We start from the raw sequence: 23468 nt of genomic DNA, 5'->3' as shown, positions 1-23468 counted from the left end.
AGAAGTTAAGAACAAGGGATTTATGTTATATTTGACACATATAAACAATGTAATGAAATGTTTTTCTGTCAGGAACAACTCATTGTAATTTTTAAGATTATATTTAACTAAACTCATTTTGTTGTTATTGTTGAATTGGCTAAATTAATATTATTTAAATCTATTATTTTTATAGAAACTTTAGCCAGAAAATAGATTTAAATAATATTAATTAAAGCACTGACGTGGGTGTCTGAATTGACTAAAGACAAAGGTTAATGATTTTATCTCATTCATATTTATTATTAAACATTTACCATATATTTAGATACTCATTTATATCAGGGGCTGGATTAGCTCTCTAAATTATAGTTTTCTAGTTTTTAATTTTATTTTTTAGGCTGTTTAAGCATTTAAGGAATACCTGCTAAATTTCCTACATGCTTCCCTCTGTGAGATACTGCTTAATTAGCTAGTAGTCTTTGGTGGGATTTATATAATAACTCCCTTGGGTTTTTATTGTGATGTATTAAAAGTTAGATTTTAAGAACTTGGAGGAGGAAGCATTTATGATTTTGAATTTTTTTTTTTTGCCTTTCTTGAAGTCTTCTCAGTGGTTCTGTGTTTGCAAACTGGCATTGGCGTGGCCTATACAGATGGCCATATATGATGTTCACCGGTTCTAGGTTAATTGAAAATTTTGATGGTACTCAGCCTCTTAGAAGGATCAGTAGATTTAAATATTAACTGGTTTAATTTAATAATGTAATGGAAGATTTCAGTACTAAAATAAGTGTATACTCCCTTTGTTTATTCAAATACAAAATCACACTAATCGAAAACTGATGAGCTAAAAAAATTTCATTGTACATTTTCTTATGTAGATAAAGAGAGACCTGTTCAGTCTTTGAAAACATCAAGAGACACTTCACCCTCAAGTTCTTCAACAGTTCCTTCATCAAAGGTTTGTTATATTTACAAAATCAATTTGAAGAGGAATTATAAAGTAAACAATATGGACTGTCTAGTACAGATGCTTTTATTCTTTACTGTCATAATGGGGATAATTTGCATTTAAAAACTTGAATCATAAGTAACCACAACTTGAAAGTAGCTACCAGAGTGAATGAGTAGTTTTATCATAGAATTTTTTTTCACAAGTTATGCTAAAATTAGTCTTTGCTACTGCCCTTGCTCATCTTGACCATAACCAGGTAGCAGTGAATATTCAGTTGCGACATGTTTGATGGGCATCATTATGAAGTGGGATTTATTTCATAGATGCCAGGATGGTTCAACATCCATAAATCAATCTGTGTTATACCACATGAACAAAATGAAGGATAAATATTATACGACCATATCAGTAGATGCAGAAAAGTCATTTGACAGAGTTCATCCACTTATGATAAAAATTCTGAACAAACTGAGTATAGAGGAAATGTACATTGACATAATAAAGGTCATGTGTGACAAGCCCATAGCTAACATTGTACTCAGTGGTGCAAAGCTAAAAGCATTTTCTAACACCAGGAACAAGATAGAGTGCCGACCCTCACCATGTTTAGTTACAGAGTGTTGGAAGTCCCAGCCTGAGCAGTTATGCAAGAAAAAGAAATCAAAGGCTTTCAGTGGGAAAGGAAGAAGTAAAACTGTCTCTATTTACAGCTAGCATGACACTATATATAGAAACTCTAAAGAATTCACACTAAAATTGTTAGAACTAATAAATTCAGTTAAGTTGCAAGATACAAAATGAATATTGGAATAATAAGTTGCATTTCTATACACCAAATGGGACTACAGGAAATGAAATTAAGATAATCCCATTTATTATAGCCTAAAAAAGAGATACTTAGAAATAAATGTAACCAAACAGATAAATGATCTGTATACTGAAAACTATAAGACATGGATGAAAGAAATTGAAGAGGTAAAAAATAAATGGAAAGACATTTTGTGCTCATGGATTGGAAGAATTAATATTGTTAAAATGTCCATGCTATCCAAAGAATCTATAGATTCAATGCAATTGCTATCAAAATTCCAGTGTCATTTTTCACTGAAATAGAACAAACAATCCTAACATTTATGTGGAGCTAAAAAGGACCCCAAGTAGCTAAAGTGATCTTGAGAAAAAAGATTAAGGCTGGCGACATCACAGTTACTGACTTTAAAGTATATTACAAAACTAGAGGCCTGATACACGAAATTCGTGCATGGAGGGGGAGTGTCTCTCAGCCCAGCCTGCACCCTCTCCAATCTGGGACATCCCTGTCACAATCTGAGACTGCTGGCTCCTAACTGCCGGCCGGCCTGCCTGCCTGCCTGATTGCCCCAACTGCTTCTCCCTGCTAGCCTAATAACCCCCTAACTATTCCCCTGCCAGCCTGATTGATGCCTAACTGCTCCACTGCCAGCCTGATCGCCCCCAGCAGCCCTCCCCTGCCAGCCATATTGTGACTACATGGGGGCGGCCATCTTGTGAAGATGTGAGGACAAGACGCCATCTAGGCTTTTATTAGTATAGATTATAATAAAACAGTATGTTATTGGCATAAAAACTGACATATTGGTTAATGGGACAGAATGGAGACCTCAGAAATAAATCCATGCATATATGGCTAATTAACTTATAACAAGGAACCAAGACTACAATGGGGAGAGAACTGTCTCTTTTATAAAGTCTGTGGGAAAACTGGGTAGCCACTTACAAAAGAACAGATTGTACCCCTGTTTTACACTGTAAGTAAAAATCCACTTGAAGTGGATTAAAAACTTGAAACCTTAGAAGTCCTAGAAGAAAACTTAGGGGATAAGCTTGACATTGATCTTAGCAGTATTTTAAAAAAAGCAAGGGGGGGGGGGGAAGCAAAAAATAAACTAATGGGACCATATCAAATTAAAGTTTCTGTACATAAAAGAAAACCCATCAACAAAATGATAAGGCACCTTACAAAATGGGAGAAAAAATATTTTCAAATCAAATATCTGATAAGAGATTAATACCCAAAATATATAAAGGACTTATGTAACTCAATAGGAAAAAAACAAAAATTCTATTAAAATACGTTCAGAAAAACTGAGTAGACATTTTTCAAAAGAAGATATGCAAATGACCAATAGGTACATGAAAAGGTTCTCAACATCACTAATCACTAAGGAATCATAAATCAAAACTGCAGTGAGAGGTCACCTCAAACCTGTTAGAATGGCTGTCATGAAAAAACTAAGAGATGCTGGTAATTGTTGAGGAAGAAGTGTAGAAAAGGGAACCTTTGCACGTATACTGTTGGAGGGAATGTAAAGTGGTGTAGCTATTGTATTATGGAAAACAGTATGGAGGCTCCTTAAAAATAAAAAAATAGAGCAACCATGTGATCTAGCTATCCCATGTCTGGGTATATACCCAAAGGAAATGAAATGGGATCTTGAAGGGTTAACTGCACTTCCATGTTCATTACAGTAGTATTTACAATAGCTAAGACATGGAAGCAACCTTAGTGTCCCACAGTGGATAAATGGATAAAAAAGTTGTGGTATATGCACACAATGGGATATTATTCAGTCACAAGAAAGAGACATTACAACATGGATGGACCTTTAGGGCATTGTGCTAGGTGAAATAGAGAAAGACAGTACTGTATGATCTCACTTACATGTGGAATCTAAAAATGCAGAATTTATAGAAACATTGATGAGAAAGGTGATTACCAGGGGATGAGGGTGGTAAGTTGGGGGAAAAGAAGAGATGTTGATCACAGTTCTGGGGATCTAATGTACAGCATAGTGATTATAGTTAATAATAATATATCTTATGCTTGAAAGTTGCTAAGAGATTTTAAATGTTCTCACCACAAAAAAGAAATAGTAATTATGTGAGATGATGTAGGTGTTTGGTAACACTATGGTTGTAATTATCTTGCCATTTTAAAATGTAGTTATATATCTCCATTTTATAGAAAAGGCTCAGAAGTTAATTTTCTCAAGGACATAAAACATAACTACTCTTCACTACATCATTCTTCCAGTCTGTACCTTTGCAGCAGGGGTCCTCAAACTTTTTAAAGTGGGGGCCAGATCACGGTCCCTCAGAGAGCTGGAGGGCTGGACTATATGAACTACTAATTCCTACTGTAACACCTCGGCTGCTCACTGCCCAAAAAACCTGGCGGGCCGGATCAGACTCCTCTGCGGGCCGCATGTGGCCCGCGGGCTGTAGTTTGAAGACCCCTGCTTTGCAGCATCCTAAAATGTGTTGAAACAATGATTTTTGGTTCTAATCTGCAAAATTTAAAAATTTTTAGAGTTTTTTTCTATCTGTTCTCTATACTTAGAGATTCTCTTCACCAATCTTACACTCTTTTACTGTTGTTACATCTCTTCTTTCCTCACTTCTTTTTATTTTTCTGTCTTTGGTACATTTGGCTTTTCAGCAAGAATAGGTATCACAAGAGTAGATACAGTTTATGCTGCTATTAAGGTGAAACCGCTTTTCTGCCACAAAGGAAAAGAAAATGGTGTTTTTGTGACAACTTGTATCTTTAGAGCTTTCCTAGAAATCAGGATTTTAGAATGCTGGGTTTTGAATAGGAAAGATTGATTAGATTTTCTTTTTCTGTCTTACCTTGTTAAGGTGCATTACCCATCTGGAAGACCAGCTTGTTTTTCTTGTCAGGTAGAAGTGAAAGAAGAGCAAATAGTACTTGCCTATCCAAGTCACTGTGAATATTTAAATTATTATACATGAAATATTCATTTACCTTGAACTATAATGCCATAAAAAAAAGTTACAAAATAAAATTTTGTGTCACATATTAAAATATATTTAGTGGGAAACGATAATGGATTTTAGATATTTTTGTCTGATAGTTTATGTAGATTGTTTGCATTTTTGTCTTAAGGTGGAATCAGAATTTCAGATTTTAGATCTAGAATCATTTTATGTATATGGAAAGTGCACCTTCCTTTGTCTTTTGCCCAGAGTTACATAGTAGCTCTGGCGAGCTCTGTTACCTAGGTTTTTTTATTTGGTTGGAGGACTTTATCTTTTCAATGTATGGCTGTCCTCATGTAGGAGGTCAAAGGCCTTTTTTTTTAGAATTTGTTTTCTGCTTTTAGAAGAGTTTTTTAAATGGACAGATTTAATGACATGAATAGAGGATTGAGTTACAGAAGATTTTGTTTCCTTTATGACTAGAGATAATTTAAAATGTTTGTTTCGTTTTTGCTCTATAAAACAGATACCCCAAAAAGTGAGGTGTAATTTTCTTCTTTGATATATTTGTGTGCTGTTCTTTTAATCTTTAAAAAACATTTACATTTTATTACTAAGTAATAGTAAAAGAATAACTTACACATTTTAACTTTATGAATGGGTAGGTCTTTGGACTTAGGTATTTAAGCTTTTTTAATTGCGGAATCCGCCGAAACCGGTTTGGCTCAGTGGATAGAGCGTCGGCCTGCGTACTGAAGGGTCCTGGGTTTGATTCCAGTCAAGGGCATGTACCTTGGTTGTGGGCACATCCCCAGTAAGGGGTGTGCAAGAGGCGGCTGATTGATGATTCTCTCTCATTGATGTTTCTAACTCTCTATCCCTCTCTCTTCCTCTCTGTAAAAATATATTAAAAAAAACAAAACAAAACCGCGAAATCCCGCTATATAGATGCATTGTTATTATTTTCCAGTAAACATTACGGATGGCAAGCCAGTGGGTTGGTGAATTGAATAAGCTATGGAAGGAGGTCAGGGGCCTTGTTGTCCTGGAAGACCTAGTTTTAAGTTTCAGCTCAGGATTTACTAGTAACTGGAAATGACTGTGTGTGTGTGTGTGTGTGTGTGTGTGTGTGTGTGTGTGTATTTTTTTCGTTTTGTTTTTGTTTTGATATTTAGTTTCTTGTTTTATAAGTTGGAGTAATAAAGTCTACCCTAGCTATCTTCATGGAATACCATTTAATTAAAATACTTTCTTTTTGGTTTACATATACAAGTACTTTACAAGAGGTAATGTACTAAAACAGGGATTACTGGCCCTGTGATCCAGAGGAGATATATTATATTTGGAATTAATGATGTGACTTTAGAGAAGAGGTGGGGATAAAATTAGGGGTGAAGGGCCTAATTGATGAAAATGTCTGCTAATAAAATAGGATGGAATCAGTTACCATAAGCGCCTAAGGAAAGACTTGTTCTAATTTTTGCCTTACAATTTTTACATCTATTCTATAACATAGGTCTGCAAAAAGTATTAGAAGAATCATATGTAATCCAGAAAAAACATTTTATTTTCTTCATTTTTATATTGAGCACATAGAGTGATCAATCTTCAAATATATTTTAGTTATTATATCAGATTTATTAACAATGAATATGGAAAAGAAAGAAAAACTAGAGTCTTAAGCCTTATGTTAGATGCTTTCAGGTCTATTACCTCTCTTGGTTCTCAAAACTACTTGGTAAAACAGTGAATATTGTTAATTTAAAATTTTTTTAAAATTATAGTTAATATATAGTATTATATTAGTTTGAGGTGTACAACATAGAGATTAGATATTTATATAACATATAAAGGGATCACCCCAATAAGTCTAGTAAAACAGTGAATATTACTTATTCTTATTTCTTAAATGAGGAAATTAAAACACACAGTGTAATGAATTATGTATATAAAATCATTTATCTGGCAAATGAATTCAAACCCAGGTCTGTCTGTAACTTCATATCCCATTTTTTGTTTAGTGTTGTAAGTGGTTGAAGAAGGGAAGTAATTGAAGTATCAGAAAATGATATTTAAGCCTGGCCAATGTGGCTCAATTGGTTGATCATAATCCCATGAACCAAAAGTTCACTGGTTCGATTTTTGGTCAGGGCACATGCCCAGGTTTCAGGCTTGATCCAATAGGGGGTGTGCAGGAGGCAGCTGATCAATGATTCTCTTTCATCATTGATGTCTCTATTTCCCCCTTCCCCTTTCTTTCTCTCTAAAATAAATAAAAACAACAACAAAAAGAACCTCCTTAAAAAATGAACTTTTAAGTTTACTGGTTTTGTATAAAGAGTAGGCTTTATATAACTTACTACAAATTATAAAAATAGCATATCTGGACTTTTCTGTTGCACTAATTAGAAATTTACCCTGATGAGATTTGGCATTATTTATTTCATTGAATATAATTACAGATACAAAGTTGAAATCCATATGATGTCATAATATGTCCTAAATACTATTAGTATATTAGTTCATTATCAGCGTCTTTTGTTTCTTAGATTAATTTCTGAAGTTTTATGTAAATGGAATTAAAAGGCTAGTCTGTATGTCCCAAAAGAATTGCTATTTAAATTCAATGTTGAATATTTTTTGAAAAAGCAAATAAAGAATGTACTTGTTCTCTAGATGTTATTTGAAGGCTTCTATGATTTTAAGTGTAAGTGGGGTGTACTTCTTGATGTATTTGAAGTTTAAATGCCCTCGAGAATTATAAAAGAACTGTTCTTTTGTTTTTATTAGGTGTTAGACAAACCCAGTAAGCTAACTCAGAAGGAACTTGCTGAGGCTGCAAGCAAGTGGGCTGCTGAAAAACTAGAGAAGGCAGATGAAAGCAACTTACCTGAAATTTCTGAGTATGAGGTAAGGCATCATTTCTCCTTATGTTTCCCATCTAAGAGTTTTAGTCTAGATTTTAAACTCTTCTTATATATTGTATTAAAATTTATCACAAACAGAAATAGTATGAATATGAATGACTGAATTCAACAATTATACTGTCAAAGTTCCAATAGTTAGAAGTTTAAGAATAATATAAATATGGAATAAAATGAAAATGCACTATCTATATACTTCGCTGTTAAAAGTATCTAAAAATCATGCTAAGCCACTATTGATGAAACAGTAAATTCAGAACAGAAATCTAATTAGACCTTGATATTTTATTTCTCTTCTCTCCTCTCTGAAATCAATGAAAATATATTTTTTTTTTTTTAAAAAAGAATCTGATGATCTATCTGTGTAGTTAAAATAAAAGTCTTTCCTCATTCATTTTTTTCCTCCATCGTTTTTAGAAAATATGAGTTGTTGTAGTCTTTCTGTGGGGATAATTTGTTCACTAATCAAATGTTCTAAAATAGAAGTTATTATTGTTTTGGGGGATTGTTTTCTTTTTATTTCAATAAATTTTTAGGCTATAGGAGCAAGGTAGTTTTAACTTCTGAAAATAGAGCTCTTTTTCATGTTTCTTTAAAAACAAACAAACGTATTTATAAAATTGAGGAAGACAGAGGGAGAAATAGAAACATTGATGAGAGAGAAACATCACATAAATTGGCTGCCTCCTTCATGTCCCCTGCTGGGGATCGAGCCAGCAACTGGGGCATGTGTCCTGAGTGGGAATCAAACCAGCGACTTCTTGGTGCATGGTTTGACAATCACTGCAACACACTGGCCAGGCCCATTGGAATTTTTCTCTTCAATGTTTCTTAAATAGATTGCTTAAGGAATAGTTATATAGGACAGACCTCTAGCTGTGTCTTAAAATCACATGAAATATAATTTTGGAATTAAATAAGTCTGGAGACTTTGTCATACTTACCATTTTTTAAGTTACCAATTATTTCCTTTCTTTAATTCTCCTGCTTATTATGCATAATGAAATTGAAAGTGTTTTTTTAAAACGGGTTAAATTTAGCACTTCTCTTGATATAATCTGTAAGTTAGTGCCTATACAAGTCCTTTAACAAAGCAGTTAAAGATTTGTAATTTCTCTTAAAGGCAGGATCCACGGCACCATTGTTCATTGACCAGTCAGAAGAACCTGAGCCAAATGCAGCAGATGGCATAGAATTATTTGAAGACAGTCAGCTAAACAGCCGCTCCAAAGCAATAGCATCAAAAACCAAAGAGATTGAACAGGTGAGAATCCAAGGGCTTTATTAAGGTTCATAATCTTTTGTTCATGTCACTTTTCACATGGTATTTACAGTAAATAGTAATTGAATGAATAGATTTCATTTTGTTCTTTCCCACTTGTAACTCTGAAATAATTTTAAAAATTATAAAAATTGTTTGATTTGATTTCACAGTAATTTTGGTCAGTTTGGCCAGTTTGTTTATTTTTTTTAAATAAAAAGCAAGCTTCCTTTTAGAGAATATTAATATTCTAGTTAGTATAGAGAAATTTAAAAAGTAATATAAGTAATAGGAATAGGCTAAAAGAAATATGAAATATACCAAATGTTAGTAAGTTTTGTTTGAATATTGGGATTAGACATTTCTTATGTTTTTCATTATATTTTTAAGAATTGTTCAAATATTAAAGAAAAATGAATGATAGCTCTTTAAATCTAATTTTAATGATGTTATTCTTGGAAGTAGGATCTTGTTTTTAATAGATTAAATAGTTTGCTTAAGGCCTAGTTATAGGACAAAAACTCTAGTGTGAAATATAATTTTGTAATGGAAAACGCCTAGAGGCTTTGCCTTACCAAAGATTAAAAAAAGTAGCAATCATTATCTTTTTAATTCTCCTTATATTAACACATAGCAAAGTTTTAAGTGTTTCATTTTGGAAATATCGCCTGCCTCATAGGGTATTATCACTTTGTGAGGATTAAATGAATAAACTGCTAAAGGGCTTTATAAAATGTAACATATTGTACAAGGTGTCTTTTAAAAATATATGTTTTTATTGATTTTAGAGAAAGAAAGGGGGAAAGAGAAAGAGAGGTTAGAGAAAAATATGATTGGTTGCCTCCTGCACATGCCCTGACTGGAGACCAAACCCACAACCTGGGTAAGTGCCCTGACTGTGAATTGAACCAGTGACCAATTGGTGCACAGGACCATGCTTAACCAACTGAGCAGGCTAGGGCACAAGGGTCTGTTTTCGCTGTTTCTCTTCAATGCCTTCAGTCGATGTCATTATATTGTTACTAGAGGCCGGTGCGTGGATTTGTGCACCAGTGTGGTCTCTTGGCCTGGCCTGTGGGGATTGGGCTGAAACCGGCTCTCTGACATTCCCAGAGGGGTCCTGGATTGTGAGAGGGCGCAGGCCAGGCTGAGGGACCCACTGGTTCATGAATCCGTGCACCAGGCCTCTAGTATGCATTTAAGATCTTTGGTTAATCTCTTTTTTTTTTTCTTCTTTTTTTCTCTTCTTTTTCTTTTTTTCTTCTTTTTCTTTTCTTTTTTCTTCTTTTTTTCTCTATCTTATCAGCTTAAAAGCCACTTGCGGTTCTTTTTTTTTTTTTTTTTAACCATTTTTAAAAATTAAATTATTATCTGTGTACATATCTTACCATTGCCCCCCTTCCCATTCATGCCCTCCCTCCCCAGAGTTTTGTGTCCATTGGTTGTACTTATATACATGCATACAAGTCCTTCGGTTAATCTCTTATTTCCCCCAGATCTCCTTCCCCTCCCCGCTGTAATTTGACAGTCTGCTTGTTGCTTTACTGTTTCTATATCTTTCGGTTCATCAGTTTATAATGTTCTTTATTATCCATAAATGAGTGAGGTCATGTGGTGGTTCTCTTTCATTGACTGGCTTATTTCACTCAGCATGATGTTCTCCAATTCCATCTAGGTTGCTGCAAATGATAAGAATTCCTTCTTTTTTATGGCAGCATAGTATTCCATTGTGTAGATGTACCATAGTTTTTTGATCCAGTCATCTGCTGATGGACACCTGGGCTGTTTCGGTTAATCTCTTCCCTTCCTCCCCCCCACCCCTTTCCTCTGACATTCATCAGTTCCATGTTTTCATGTCTGTGGTTTCCACTCCTGCGTTGAGCATCTGCCCCCTGGTGATCAGTGCGCATCATAGCTACCGGTCAGACGGTCAGTCAGCCGGTCGCTTAGGCTTTTATATATATAGATAAAATATTCTAAAAACTATTGGAAATTTGAAACAAATTAATTTTTTCTCAAGATGCTGTTCAATTCCACAAAAATTTAAATCTATCTCCCTTGGTTGGATAGGAGAAGATCTTAACCAAATCCTAGATGTGATTGTGAAGTGTATATTGCTATCACCTTATGGCTAGAAAGTTAAGAACATGGATAGAAAATTTGTCATGTACAACAGTAGGGTTTAAAAATGGACATGGTCAGCAGTATCAGATGCTTGGAGGAATATAAGGAAAATGGAGATTGGGAAAAAAAATTTTAATTTGGTGAAGTGAAGATGGATTGGTGTCTTTTAAAATATCAATTAAATGAGCGCATAAATAAATGGTTTGGCCTCATCGGTGTGGCTCAGGGTTGAGTGTTGACTCATGAACCAGTTCACGGACTAATTCCTGGTCATGGCACATCATGACCTGGGTTTGGGGCTCGAAACCCAACACGGGGTATGCAGGAGGCAGCTGGTTATGATTCTCTCTCATCACTCATGTTTCTCTCACTCTCCGCCTTCCTTTCTGAAATCAATAAAAACATTAAAAAAATAAAAGGCTTACTCACAGGATTTATCTTCAATATGAATATGAATATCATTACCTTATATAAAATACTGCTCTCTGTCTTTTTACTCTGATCTATTTTTCTTTGTAGCTATTTTTGCCACTTGACATACGTTTTTATTTGTTTGCTTATCTCCCTTCACCAAAATGGAAATTTCATGAGAGCAAGAACCTTTTGTTTACTGCTTTATCTCCATTACCTAGAACAGTCATTAGCATGTAGTGGGCTCTTAAGAAATATTTCTTTTATGGAGAAATCAGACACTGTATCTTAACCTGACCTCCTAACCTAGAGTTTCTAGGCCCAGCACTTAGTGTGCTTGAAAAATGTTGAATGAATTATTTAATGTTATTATTTTTTCCACCCAATTTGCAGTTCTTTAAAGGAGAGATTCTCTTAAGAATATAACTGGTTGCAAAACTTGACTTAAGTAATAGGAGGAGATTATTATTTTAGGTTGTGGCTTATTAATATCTGTACTATTCATAGTTGATCTATTTGATCTTGAAAAGGTGGGTTACTAGTCAGATGTAGAGGCCAGCTTAGCAGTACACACAAAATTATTTAATATGAAACCAGTTTTTATAGTATGTTTTAGATACTTGTATGTGTTTGACTTGGAGGGATGACTGCATCTCTGTTTTATCTGCCCATTGTTTATACACATGAAAAATTTGATACTAAAGTATATTGAGATTATTATAGTAAAGACAGATGACCTAAAGAAGGAAGAATAAGTCTAAAGAACATTGCCATATTCTAATGTTAATAGAGAAGTATAACAGTTATTAGAAGTATTATAAAATAGAAAACTTAATGATGTTACATATTGGAATACTATAACTACTACGGTTTTGCTAGGGTGCTTTAAAAAAAAAAAAAAAATATATATATATATATATATATATATATATATATATATATGAAAAACCAAAAGTCCCCCAAATGTTACATAGCTATTAAGAAATGATATAATTATTTTATAAATTTGTGTCTAAAATGAAGTGACTTTTGAAAATTAAAGTAGTTTTAAGGGGACTTTTCTAAATTTTTTCCATTTCTAGCTTTTGCATATTTTATTTTTAGGTATTAAATACCCAATGGATGGAATATTATAAAGGCTTTAGATGGTAGTTACACAGCTGTCCAGAAGTTATTATTTACATTTTTCAGATGCGTAAGATATTTTGAAAAACAGTATAATAGCCCCAAATAAATCAAGCTTAGAAAAGTGTAAAAATATAAATATTGGAATAATACTCAGCTGTTTTTTCTTTCTGTTATGTCAAGTGCAATGTGTTCAGATGTAAAGATAAATGACCACATACAGTGTTTTGAAGGTTTATAGAAATCAGGTACTTGAGTCCCAAGAAAGTCCTTAACTTGAGGTAGTATTATGATGTAAAATAAATCTGTAGGCCAAAATTTGTATAATTTAAAGTTCCTATAACTGTGATTTGATGTTTAAGGACATGCATATGGCGATAGATTGTATCAGAATCGCATCTATAAGGGAGTAGATTCATATCCTTTGTCATGTTTTTGCCATCTCATCCCTGGGCATATAAAAAATTGGTAGGGTTGAGGGTGCAGGTGCTTTTTGAAGAAATGCCCAAGGTCATGATCAGTTATGGCAGAGAAGCACTGGTCTCAAATCCTTGAGCCAGAAGACATCAAGTTGTATTTCTGAATATTGTGTTGCTAGAGATCATCTGAATCATCCCAGTTTTATTAAATATCCTTTTGTGGGTATGATCCATTCTTTTACCACAATACACTTAGCCTCCTTAAGCTTTGCATCATATGTTGTATCATATTCCCCCCCCCCCCCCCTTCTTTCCATATTACCTCCTCTTTCCTATTTTGGGGCTGTCTTTTACATTTAATTATTGGGATATTTTCCTAGTTTTCTGGCTTCTGAACTTCAGTAAATTTCAGAATTTCTCCTGTCAGTATAGTAATTTATAGAGAGACTTAACCCACAAAATTATGAATAATTTATATTCTGGTTCAGGTGTTTGGCATTAATTCTTTGACTGATGTCTCTCAAGTCTTAAAGTGCTTACTATTACTGAACTATCTGATTTGGAAGTGCATCTCACTACTTGATATTTTACCAGTGAAGAATTTTGTCCTTTAACCAACTGTTACTTTGAATGAAATCTTTCATTGTTACATACCCTTCTTCCATCTCCTGCACCCCCGGGATAAAGCAATATTTACCTTAACTCTGTGGAACTTTCTCTTGTTTAAGATTTGTAAGGTCCTTCATACTTAGATAAACTTGTGCTTAGATATAAGACTGTTTTCCTGGGGCCTGGTACCTAATGATGTTAATGATAATGATAAAAGTCTCCTAGTAATTCCCCACTGGAATTTCAAGATCTGGATTAGATTTGCTATCTTCCTCTTCAGATTGAATCAGATAATTTGAGTAGATCTGGAATATGCAAACGTAATATGCATGTTCATGTTCTGCCTGGCACTTGGTTGAGTATTAGCGTGGCTAAAGTCCTAAAGTGACAATAAGTAGCAGAGTAGTAGCTAATTAATACAACAACTGCGAAGGACAGTTAGAGTGCAGCTGGAATTTATTAGGATGTTTTCCTGTACAGACTATAGTCTTGAACAAAGAACTTTCCATCTATTCACCCTCAAGGCACAATACTTACACTACTATTTGCTCTCTTTGTTATACATCTGTAGAGCTTCTTGGATTTCTACCATACCTACTCGGGTAGGTTATCAGAGATTCACATACTTTAATGTGCATTTCAGGATCTTGTTAAATACAGATTCTGACTCGGTAAATCTGGGATGGGACTTGAGATTCAAATTTCTAGCATTGTCCAGATGATGCTGATTCTACTAGTCTGGAATATATTTGGAGTAACAAGGAATTAGAAGGAGGTGACTTTTTTCTTACATTTTTCTGTAGTTTATACTGGGTTAAATGATTGAAAACTACCACCTTATTTTTATGTAAATTGGAGAAGTTCTAGTTTACCAATTTTTAAATAGGTATAATTGCTATATATTATAATAAAATGCATAAATCTTGGAGAGGATCCAAGATGGCTGCTCGGGTAGACACCTAGCCGCAGCAGCTCACAACAATTTCAATGGAATACAACTAAAATGTAGAGTGGACATTGCCCAGAGCTACCTGTAGTCGACTGACTGAAAACTCTACAATAGGAAGGAAGGAGAAAACCAGAAGGAAAATCAGAGGAGCTGAAAAAAAGCCTAAGTTACGGACACATGCTGCGCGCTCGCACGCACGCGCGCGTGAAGAGGTCGCAGCCGGAGAGGAGGAGAGGGCTGGGTGCTGCCTGGTGTTCCCTAACAGGAAGGAAATAGAACCCCCAGCCTGGGCTGAACCCCCGAACCGACAGCGCTGAGCCCCAAGTTATGGGCCAGACCCTGGGGACCCAGGCTCCGGCAGGGGGAGACGGGGCTGTGAGGCGGAATCCCGGGGGACGGCGAAAGGCGGGGCCCCCGGAGTCGCGCTCACATTGTGCGCAGAGGACTGAATGTTGACTCTGATGCTGGATTACCCTAGCCGGAAGAAACAAAGCCTCCGGCGGTGGCGCTGAGCCTCAGTCCGGACCGCCCCGAACTCCAGGTCTGGGTCAGTCCCTGGAGACCCAGGCTCGGGCAGGGGGAGACGGGGCTGTGAGGTGGAGTCCTGGGAGCGCGGCGAAAGGCCGAGCCCCCAGAGTCGTGCACACTGCGTGCAGAGGACAGTCTGTTGACTCTGATCCTGGACTCTTCTAGTGGGAGGGAGAAAGAAAGCTCCAGACTGGAGGAACGCGACGAGGAGCAGGAGCCCCTGCCAGACACCGGCCAGCCGGGCGCCAGCAAGGAGCCAGGCGATGGGGCCCCCAAGGGGGGGGGGTGCCCCTGAGCCTTCGACTGCTGAGCGCGGGCAACGGAGCCAAGGACGGGGACTGCTTCCTGGGCGGCGCCGACCCCGGTAACAGGCTGAAGCAGCGCAGGAGCCTGCAGAGAACAAAGGGGTGCCACAGGCCAACCTGCTGAGCTCCCAGGACAAGGAGGAAGAAACCAAAGAAGTTCTCAATGTGAAGAAATCAAGTGAGAGCAAATGATAGTAAAATTACTTAAGAAAGAATACAACGAAAATCTTGAAAAATCAAAGACTAAGTCAGAACTCAACTCACCAGCCAACATTGCAACATAAATGCGTTTGTTTTTTTTTAAAAAAAGAAAAAAAAAGAAAAAAGGGACAGAATGTTGGAACAGCGGCGACCAGGCCTAGAGTGGCCAGGCACAAGGCAGTGGCAGCTGGGCCCGGAGCAGCAGTGGCCAGGCCCCAGAGCAGCAGCAGCCAGAACAAGAGCATCAACGGCCAGCACTGGAGCAGCCAGACCTGGGGCAGTGGCAGCCAGGCCTGAGGCAGAGGTGGCCAAGCCCAGGGTGGCCAGTCCAGGAACACCCAGACATGGAGTGGCCGGGCCCGGAGAAGCCGGGCCCAGAGCAGCCGGGTTGGGAGCAGCCAGGCCCAGAACAGCAGTAGCCAAGCACGGAGCATCCAGGCTGGGAGCGGCCAGGCTCGGAGCAGCCGGGTCGGGTGCGGCCAGGCCCGGAGCAGCAGCTGCCAGGCTGGGAGCGGCCAGGCCCGGAGCAGCCGGGTCTGGTGCGGCCAGGCCCGGAGCAGCGGCTGCCAGGCTAGGAGCGGCCAGGCCTGGAGCAGCAGCTGCCAGGCTGGGAGCAGCCAGGCCCGGAGCAGCCGGGTCTGGTGCGGCCAGGCCCGGAGCAGTGGCTGCCAGGCTGGGAGCGGCCAGGCCCGGAGCAGCAGCTGCCGGGCCCGGAGCAGCAGCTGCCGGGCTGGGAGCGGCCAGGCCCGGAGCAGCCGGGTCTGGTGCGTCCAGGCCCGGAGCAGCGGCTGACAGGCTGGGAGCGGCCAGGCCCCGAGCGGCCGGGACTGGAGCAACTGGGCCCAGAGCAGCCGGGTCGGGTGCGGCCAGGCCTGTAGCAGCAACAGCCAAGTCCAGAGCAACTAGGTCGGGAGCGGCAGTGACCAGACCCGGAGCAGTTGGTTGTGGAATGAACCAGAGCAACAGAGGCCAGGCCTGGAGCAGCCAGGCCCGAAACAGCTCGCTCCTCGCCTGTCCCTGCCCACGGCTGCCTCTCAGACATGGCTGGAAACTTTTGTGGGAACTTGAGGGTCTGCTGAATCAAGTGATGAAGGCTTAGATCTGGATGTGTTGAGTTAGTATAGCGCTGGGGTGTTGATCTGTGAGTGCCCTGGGTGGGGCCTGGATGAGGCTGGTTGACCTATTTCGAAATGTCTTTTGTGTGAAGTGTATCATTGGGCATGTGGAGGTATTATTGATATGAGAAAATGCTAAGTAACAGATTTACTATCTGAAAAGGGATTTACTATCGGGGAAAGGGAGGGAGGAAGAGACTGAACATAAACTGTGCACCTATGGATGAGGACAATGGGGGATGGGGAGGGGTCAGAGGGTGGGGTGGGAACCTGGTGGAGGGGGGAAGAAATGAGGAACCTTTGTAATAATATGAACAATAAAGATTGATTAAAAAAAATATATATATATATATATATATATATATATAAAAAATAAATAAAATGCATAAATCTTTAAATATTCATTTGGATGAGTCTTGACAGTTGTAACACTGTGTATTACTCCAAACAAATATTTATGAAAGTCTTTTCATGTATGAACATTTGATTATACTGACAGTAATAAGGATTTAATTAGGAACTAAAATTATGGTCATATCTCAAAAGTATGTGTTCTAATTGGTTTATGTTAAATGTCTTCCACCCATTCCTTAAAGGCTGTATTTTAAGTAATAACATACACAAGCATAAAATTCAACAGATACAAGAGATTATACAGTGTAAAACAAATTTGCTTCTCACCCATAACTCTTAGCTGCCACTTTCCCTCTGCCTCTAGAATGTAGATATAGTCATATGTGATATGACTATATATATATGTGCTAATACATATACACAATTTATATATTACTAGAGGCCTGGTGCCCGAAAGTCATGCATGGGGGCAGCAGGGGGTGGGGGTTATCCCTCAGCCCAGCCTGCACCCTCTCCAATCTGGGACTCCACCCTCTCCAATCTGGGACCCCTGGAGGGATGTCGACTGCCTGATGGGATTGGGCCTAAACGGGCAGTTGGACATCCCTCTCACAATCTAGGACTGCTGGCTCCCAATTGCTCGCCTGTCTGCCTTCCTGATTGCCCCTAGCCACTTCTCCCTACCAGCCTTATCACCACCTAACCACTCCCATTGCCAGCCTGATTGATGTCTAAGTGCTCCCCTGCCAGCCTGTTTGCCCCCAACTTCCTTCCTCTGCCAACCTGCTCACCCCTAATTGCCCTCACCTACAGGGTTGATGGCCTGCAACTGCCCTCTCTTGCAGGCCTGGAGCCTCCCAACTGCCCTCCCCTGCTGGCCATCTTGTGTTCACATAGGGGCAGGATCTTTGACCACATGGGGGCAGCCATATTGTGTGTTGGAGTGATGGTCAATCTTCATATTATTCTTTTATTAGATAGGATAGAGGCCTGGTGCATGAGTGAGGGCCAGCTGGTTTGCCCTGAAGGGTATCCCGGATCAGGGTGGGGGTTCCCTTGGGGCATGGGGCATCCTGAGCGAGGGGCCTGTGGTGGTTTGCAGGTCGGCCACACCCCCCAGCAACCCAAGTGGAGGCCCTGGTATCTGGGATATATTTACTTTCTACAATTGAAACTTTGTAGCCTGGAGCAGAAGGAGCAGCTGTTTCTGCTTGGAATTGTTTACCTTTTAAAATTGAAACTTTGTAGCCTTGAGTGAGGCTTAGGCCAGCAAGGGCAGGCATAAAGCTTGGCTTCCTCCATTTCCAGAGAAACACCTCCCTCCTGCTCTCTGTGGCTGTAGGCATCTTGGTTAGGTTTATTTGCATACTTGCTCTGATTAGCTGGTGGGCGTGGCTGGTGGGTGTGGCTGGTGGGCGGAGTGATGGTTATTTTGCATATCACTCTTATTAGGTAGGATAAATTTTTGGAGAGTTTGTTCTAGGTCTGTGAAATATGCCGTTGGTATTTTAATGGGGAGTGCATAGAATCTATAGATTGCTTTGGGTAGTATGGACATTTTAATGATGTTGATTCTACCAACCCATGAACATGGTATGTTCTTCCATCTGTTTATGTCTTCCTCTTGCCTCTTTTTTTCAATGTTCTGTAGTTCTCTGAGGACAGGTCTTTTACCTCCTTAGCTAAGTTTATTGCTAGCTATCCTAATTTTTTTGTTGCAGTGGTAAATGGGATTGTTTTTTAGCTTCTCTTTCTGTAAGTTCATTATTGGTGTATAAAAAAGCCATAGATTTTTGGGTGTTAATTTTATATCTTGCTGTATTGCCAATTTCATTAAGTCTAATAGTTTTTTGATGGAGTCTTTAGGGTTTTCTATGTGTAATATCATGTCATCTGTGAATAATTTCAGTTTTACTTTTTCAATTTGGATGCCTTTTTTACACATTCACCATATTTGTAACCATATGGGCTGTTCATTAGCTTTCTTTTTCTTCTTTTTTTCTCAAAATAAAAAAAATTGAATAATCTTTTAGGTCCCTTTCTAATCTAAATCATACTAAAAATATATAGCTAAGAGTGCTTCTTTAAAACATACTGTTATGTGTACCTAATTTCAGATTTGATTGTAAATTTTTAGGAGTTTTAATTTTTTTAACCTCTTCATAAGGACACAGGGATTTTATGGTAAAATGTTTTTTTTAAAACTCAAATATACCATTGCTCTAATAAGTCTGTAATTAATTGATGCTTGTTTAGCTAATGAGTTGTACATAAAATGTTTTCTTCAGCAAATAATATGTTATATTTGATCATTGTTCTTCCTGTGGGCCTTTTGCAGTGTATGGTTTCAGTCACCATCTAAAAAGCTGATGGGCCCTAGCTGGTTTGGCTCAGTGGATAGAAGGTCAGCCTGCAGACTACAGGGTCCTGTGTTCAATTCTTGTCAAGGACACATGCCCGGGCTGTGGGTTTGATCCCCAGTAGGGGGCGTGCAGGAGGCAACTGATCAGTGATTCTCTGTCATCTTTGTTGTTTCTCTCTGTCTCTCCTCTCTCTTCCTCTCTGAAATCAATACAAATATATTTAAATAAATAAATAAGCATCTGGCGGTTCCCAGCAACTCTCACTAGCTTTTGTTCTTTCTTTGTGAACATATAATAGGATATTTTGTTTTACTTTTAAACTAAGAAGGCTAGAAGAGTAATCAAATGTACCATTTTCCTGAAATGTTTAAACTAGAATTGGGACCATAGAAAACAATTAACTTTAAATATAGGATGGATTAAAATGAAATTATTTTCAAAGTAGTGGTAACTCTATTGTTGTATATGTATGATCTAAGCATTTCATACTAGCCTTACATAATAGAAACACTCTTTGTTTTTCTTTTTTTATCAGAGCAAGTACTGAGCCTCTTAAAAGTGCAGCTCTCACCACTATCTTGTCTAGACATCAAGTCTACCCTACTTTATTTAACACTCCCATTATTACCAGCCACTTGTTCAGGCTTTACATATATAGATTTGGTAAAATATACTCACATAAGATTTACCTCTGAAAAAGTCTCATTCCCAAAACGCATAGAAAATATGTAATTTATTTTGGCCAAATTTCAAAGTCTTTAAATGTTATAATTTATCACACAGATTCTGGTCATGGTCCTACTACAGAAACTTGTTGTTGATAAAGTTTTCATTATCTAAGGGAGTTTCATCTGAGAACTATATCATAAAGTGATTTGTATCAAATTTGAAATGTCAAATCCAAGCATCTCAGCCTTTAAATTGAAAGATAAATTGTTTTATATCTGATGTAAATTTACAAATATGAAAATTGGTGACTCTGTTAAGATACTATTTTTATATAAGATATAAAAATTGACAGTACAGATACCAAATCTAATCAGAACTATACTTAAAATGCTACAAGAAGAGGTGAGGCCATTTTGGACCTCAGGGATGTCATTACTAAACAGAAAGGACACAACTCCCATGTTCCCATGGCATAAACTCAAGTGTGAACTTTCTTCTTTCACCTCTCCTCTTCTTCCACTGTCCACCAGTGTCAGGTAAGGATTTTCTCTACTGGTTTCAAATTACTATGCTTTGCTTTTCAGTTCCCTTTTTGTAAGTTGACAGTGATCTCTGAGTACTTTGCATGTAAGTACTTGAGTGTGGCATAGTCAATGCTGGATGCTTCCAGTTGGTGTTTTAACCTCTCAAGAGCCCTTTGCCTCATTTGTTAAATGGGATTAATTGCACATTCTCCCTCAGAATAAACAATTTTATGTGAAAGTCCTTTGTATGTTGAAAAACACGAAGTGATTTTAGAATATTGACTACTTTCAGATTCCAAAAGCATTACTTTTGGAATATTGACTAAAATATTCTTAGGAATATTTTATAGCATGTTTCTTATATAGAGTTAACCATGAGAGCCATTTTCTCATCACGGTCAGGGTTGGGTTAGAGAAGAAGGAAAGGAGAGAGGGAGGAAGAAAGGGAGGAAGAAAAAAAATGATGGAGACATTGATTTGTTGTTCTACTTATTTATGCATTCGTTGGTTGTTTCTTGTATATGTCCTGACCAAGGATTGAACTCACAACCTTGGTGTATTGGGATGATGCTCTTACCAACTGAGCTACCCACCCAGGGGTGCACCTTATAGCATTTTAACTCCATTGAACTTCCTCTTGATTGATCTATTACTGTTTATGTTTTACTTTCATGTATATTTTAGTATGTTTATTTTTATTGATTTTTTACAGAGAGGAAGAGAGAGGGATAGAGAGTTAGAAACATCAATGAGAGAGAAACATCAATGAGAGAGAAACATCGATCAGCCGCCTCCTGCACACCCCCTACTGGGGATGTGCCAGCAACCAAGGTAATGCCCTTGACCGGAATCGAACCTGGGACCTATCAGTCTGCAGGCCCACGCTCTATCCACTGAGCCAAACCGGTCTTGGTTAGTATGTTTTTATTGGTTTCAGACAGAAAGGGAGAAGGGAGAGAGAAACATCAATGATGAAATAAATCATTGATCGGTTGCCTCCTGCACACCCCCCTCCTGGGGACCAAGTCCGCAATCTGGGCATGTGCCCTGACCTGGAATCAAACCGTGATCTCCTGGTTCAAAGGTCGACATTCAGCCACTGAGCCAGCCACACCAGCTGGCGTTTCATGTATGTTTTAAATCCCATAAGATACTAACAGTATTTTATGCAGTTAATATTTATTTGGGTTTATTTAAATATTTGCCCTTGCTGTTCCTTTCTTTGCTTCTTGTGTCTCTAACTCCCATCAAGGATCCTTATCTTATCCCTAAGAACAATGACTGACTAGATTCTAGTGTAACCACACTATGGAATTTTTCATAGTTAATAGTAGGATTTATAGAGAATTGCCACAATGCTGCTGCATATTTTAGTAGTTATAACAAGTAATGTAGGAATTTTGGAATTAGAGGATTTGGCTTGAATCCCAGTTTAGCACTTACTGTGTGTTTCTGAGAAACTCAATTTCCTGAGCTGTGCTTTTGCTCACTACTCTAATGGGGATGGTAATATTACCTACCTCATGATAATGTTAGAATTAAGTGAGATTGGATATTTAAGTTGCCTAGAACATTGTCAGTAATCAAAATGGCTGCTATTACTATTTTGTACTCTTTTTCATGGTAGATGAAAGGTAATTAACTCTGTGAGCTTACAAGGTTTTTGTGGGATAGCCTGGAATTCCAACTTAGAAAAATAAAGCCCAAACTGCTACCAAGTAACTTATAAATTACATTAAAAAGCAATCTGTTCCTTTGGTAATCCTTGTGTTTTGAATTATAGTCTTTGTGAATAGATTGAAATGATAATTAATGTGATTAAAATCACGAACGAAAAAAATGACTCCTGTTTCTTTCATCTATTGATTTCCTTTTACTAGAAGTAAAACGTAAAAAGCAAAGTAAATATTAAATAATTGAAATGTGTTATCAGGATGGTGATAATATACTGCTATATTGTTATATCTCCATCTGTGATGGTTATGATTGTATTGAAGCTGGTAGGACTTGATTTTTGTACATATATCTTTTAAAGATTAATTTGCTTGGGGGAAAACTTTAAAAATATATACAAAAGCAAATAATAACTAAAGGGCTTTTGCCTTTTATTTATAATTTTATCCATACAATCCCCATGTTAGATTGATGAAAATATTTTATTTCAGGATAAATTTGAAATAATCATATATATGGTATGGTGAATTCAAGTTACAAAGTTCTAAGTTTTTTTAATTTAACTTTTTATAATTACATGTTAGCAAATATAGTAGTCACTTTCTCCCCACTAAACCACTTCTTTATGTCAATTTTTTCCTGAATGTTTGCTTAAACATATACATTCCATTGTCTTTTGCTGTATATAGACTGTATTGAATTGTGGTGTTTATTTTAATCTTTAGGCTATTTCTAACTTTGAAGATTATTTATCTGTTTTCATTACCTTTACTGGCATATATACACATGCACACGTACACATACATATACTCACACACTTCTTTTGAGGGTCCTCAATAATAATTCTTGCCCAGGAACTTTGACAGTTTTATACTGCATTGATGTCTAATTATGGATTGCATTGTTCTGCCCTGAAGTTTTATTCTATTATTAGCATTCTTTACTGGCACTGTTTGAGCAGAGCTAAGAAGAAAAACCACTTGTGCTGTTTCAACAACTGTTATGCTACATATGTTTTTCATCCCTTTATAATTGTATATGTGGTCCAAATGTTGCAGATCAAATGAGGTCTTAGTAATAATAAAGCTTTTGTAATCTAGAGATTTTAAATAGTACTCATTTATTCTGTTAAAATATTTAATCATAAGCTATTTTAGTAAAAATTCTTGGTACCACTAGGATCAAGCTTGGAGAAATGCGTGTGATTCTCTCAGTAG

At 37.5% G+C, this 23468-nt stretch overlaps 1 protein-coding gene across 12 annotated transcripts in view; it reads left to right on the top strand.

Moving 5' to 3' along the window:
* Positions 1 to 23468, top strand: part of PPHLN1 (periphilin 1) — a 99271-nt gene that overhangs the window by 48245 nt on the left and 27558 nt on the right. For all 12 annotated transcript variants that reach the window (XM_084876679.1, XM_084876674.1, XM_084876683.1 and 9 more), the window contains 3 exons: positions 864 to 943; positions 7487 to 7606; positions 8744 to 8884. In XM_084876679.1, the coding sequence (XP_084732805.1) occupies positions 864 to 943; positions 7487 to 7606; positions 8744 to 8884 (341 nt within the window). The remainder of the gene's footprint in view (positions 1 to 863; positions 944 to 7486; positions 7607 to 8743; positions 8885 to 23468) is intronic.

The sequence above is a fragment of the Pipistrellus hanaki genome (assembly GCF_964339955.1).
Source record: "Pipistrellus hanaki genome assembly, chromosome: 3".
Taxonomy (NCBI): Eukaryota; Metazoa; Chordata; class Mammalia; order Chiroptera; family Vespertilionidae; genus Pipistrellus; species Pipistrellus hanaki.
Note: the sequence above shows the minus strand (reverse complement) of the source record. Positions and strands in the feature narration are given on the sequence as shown.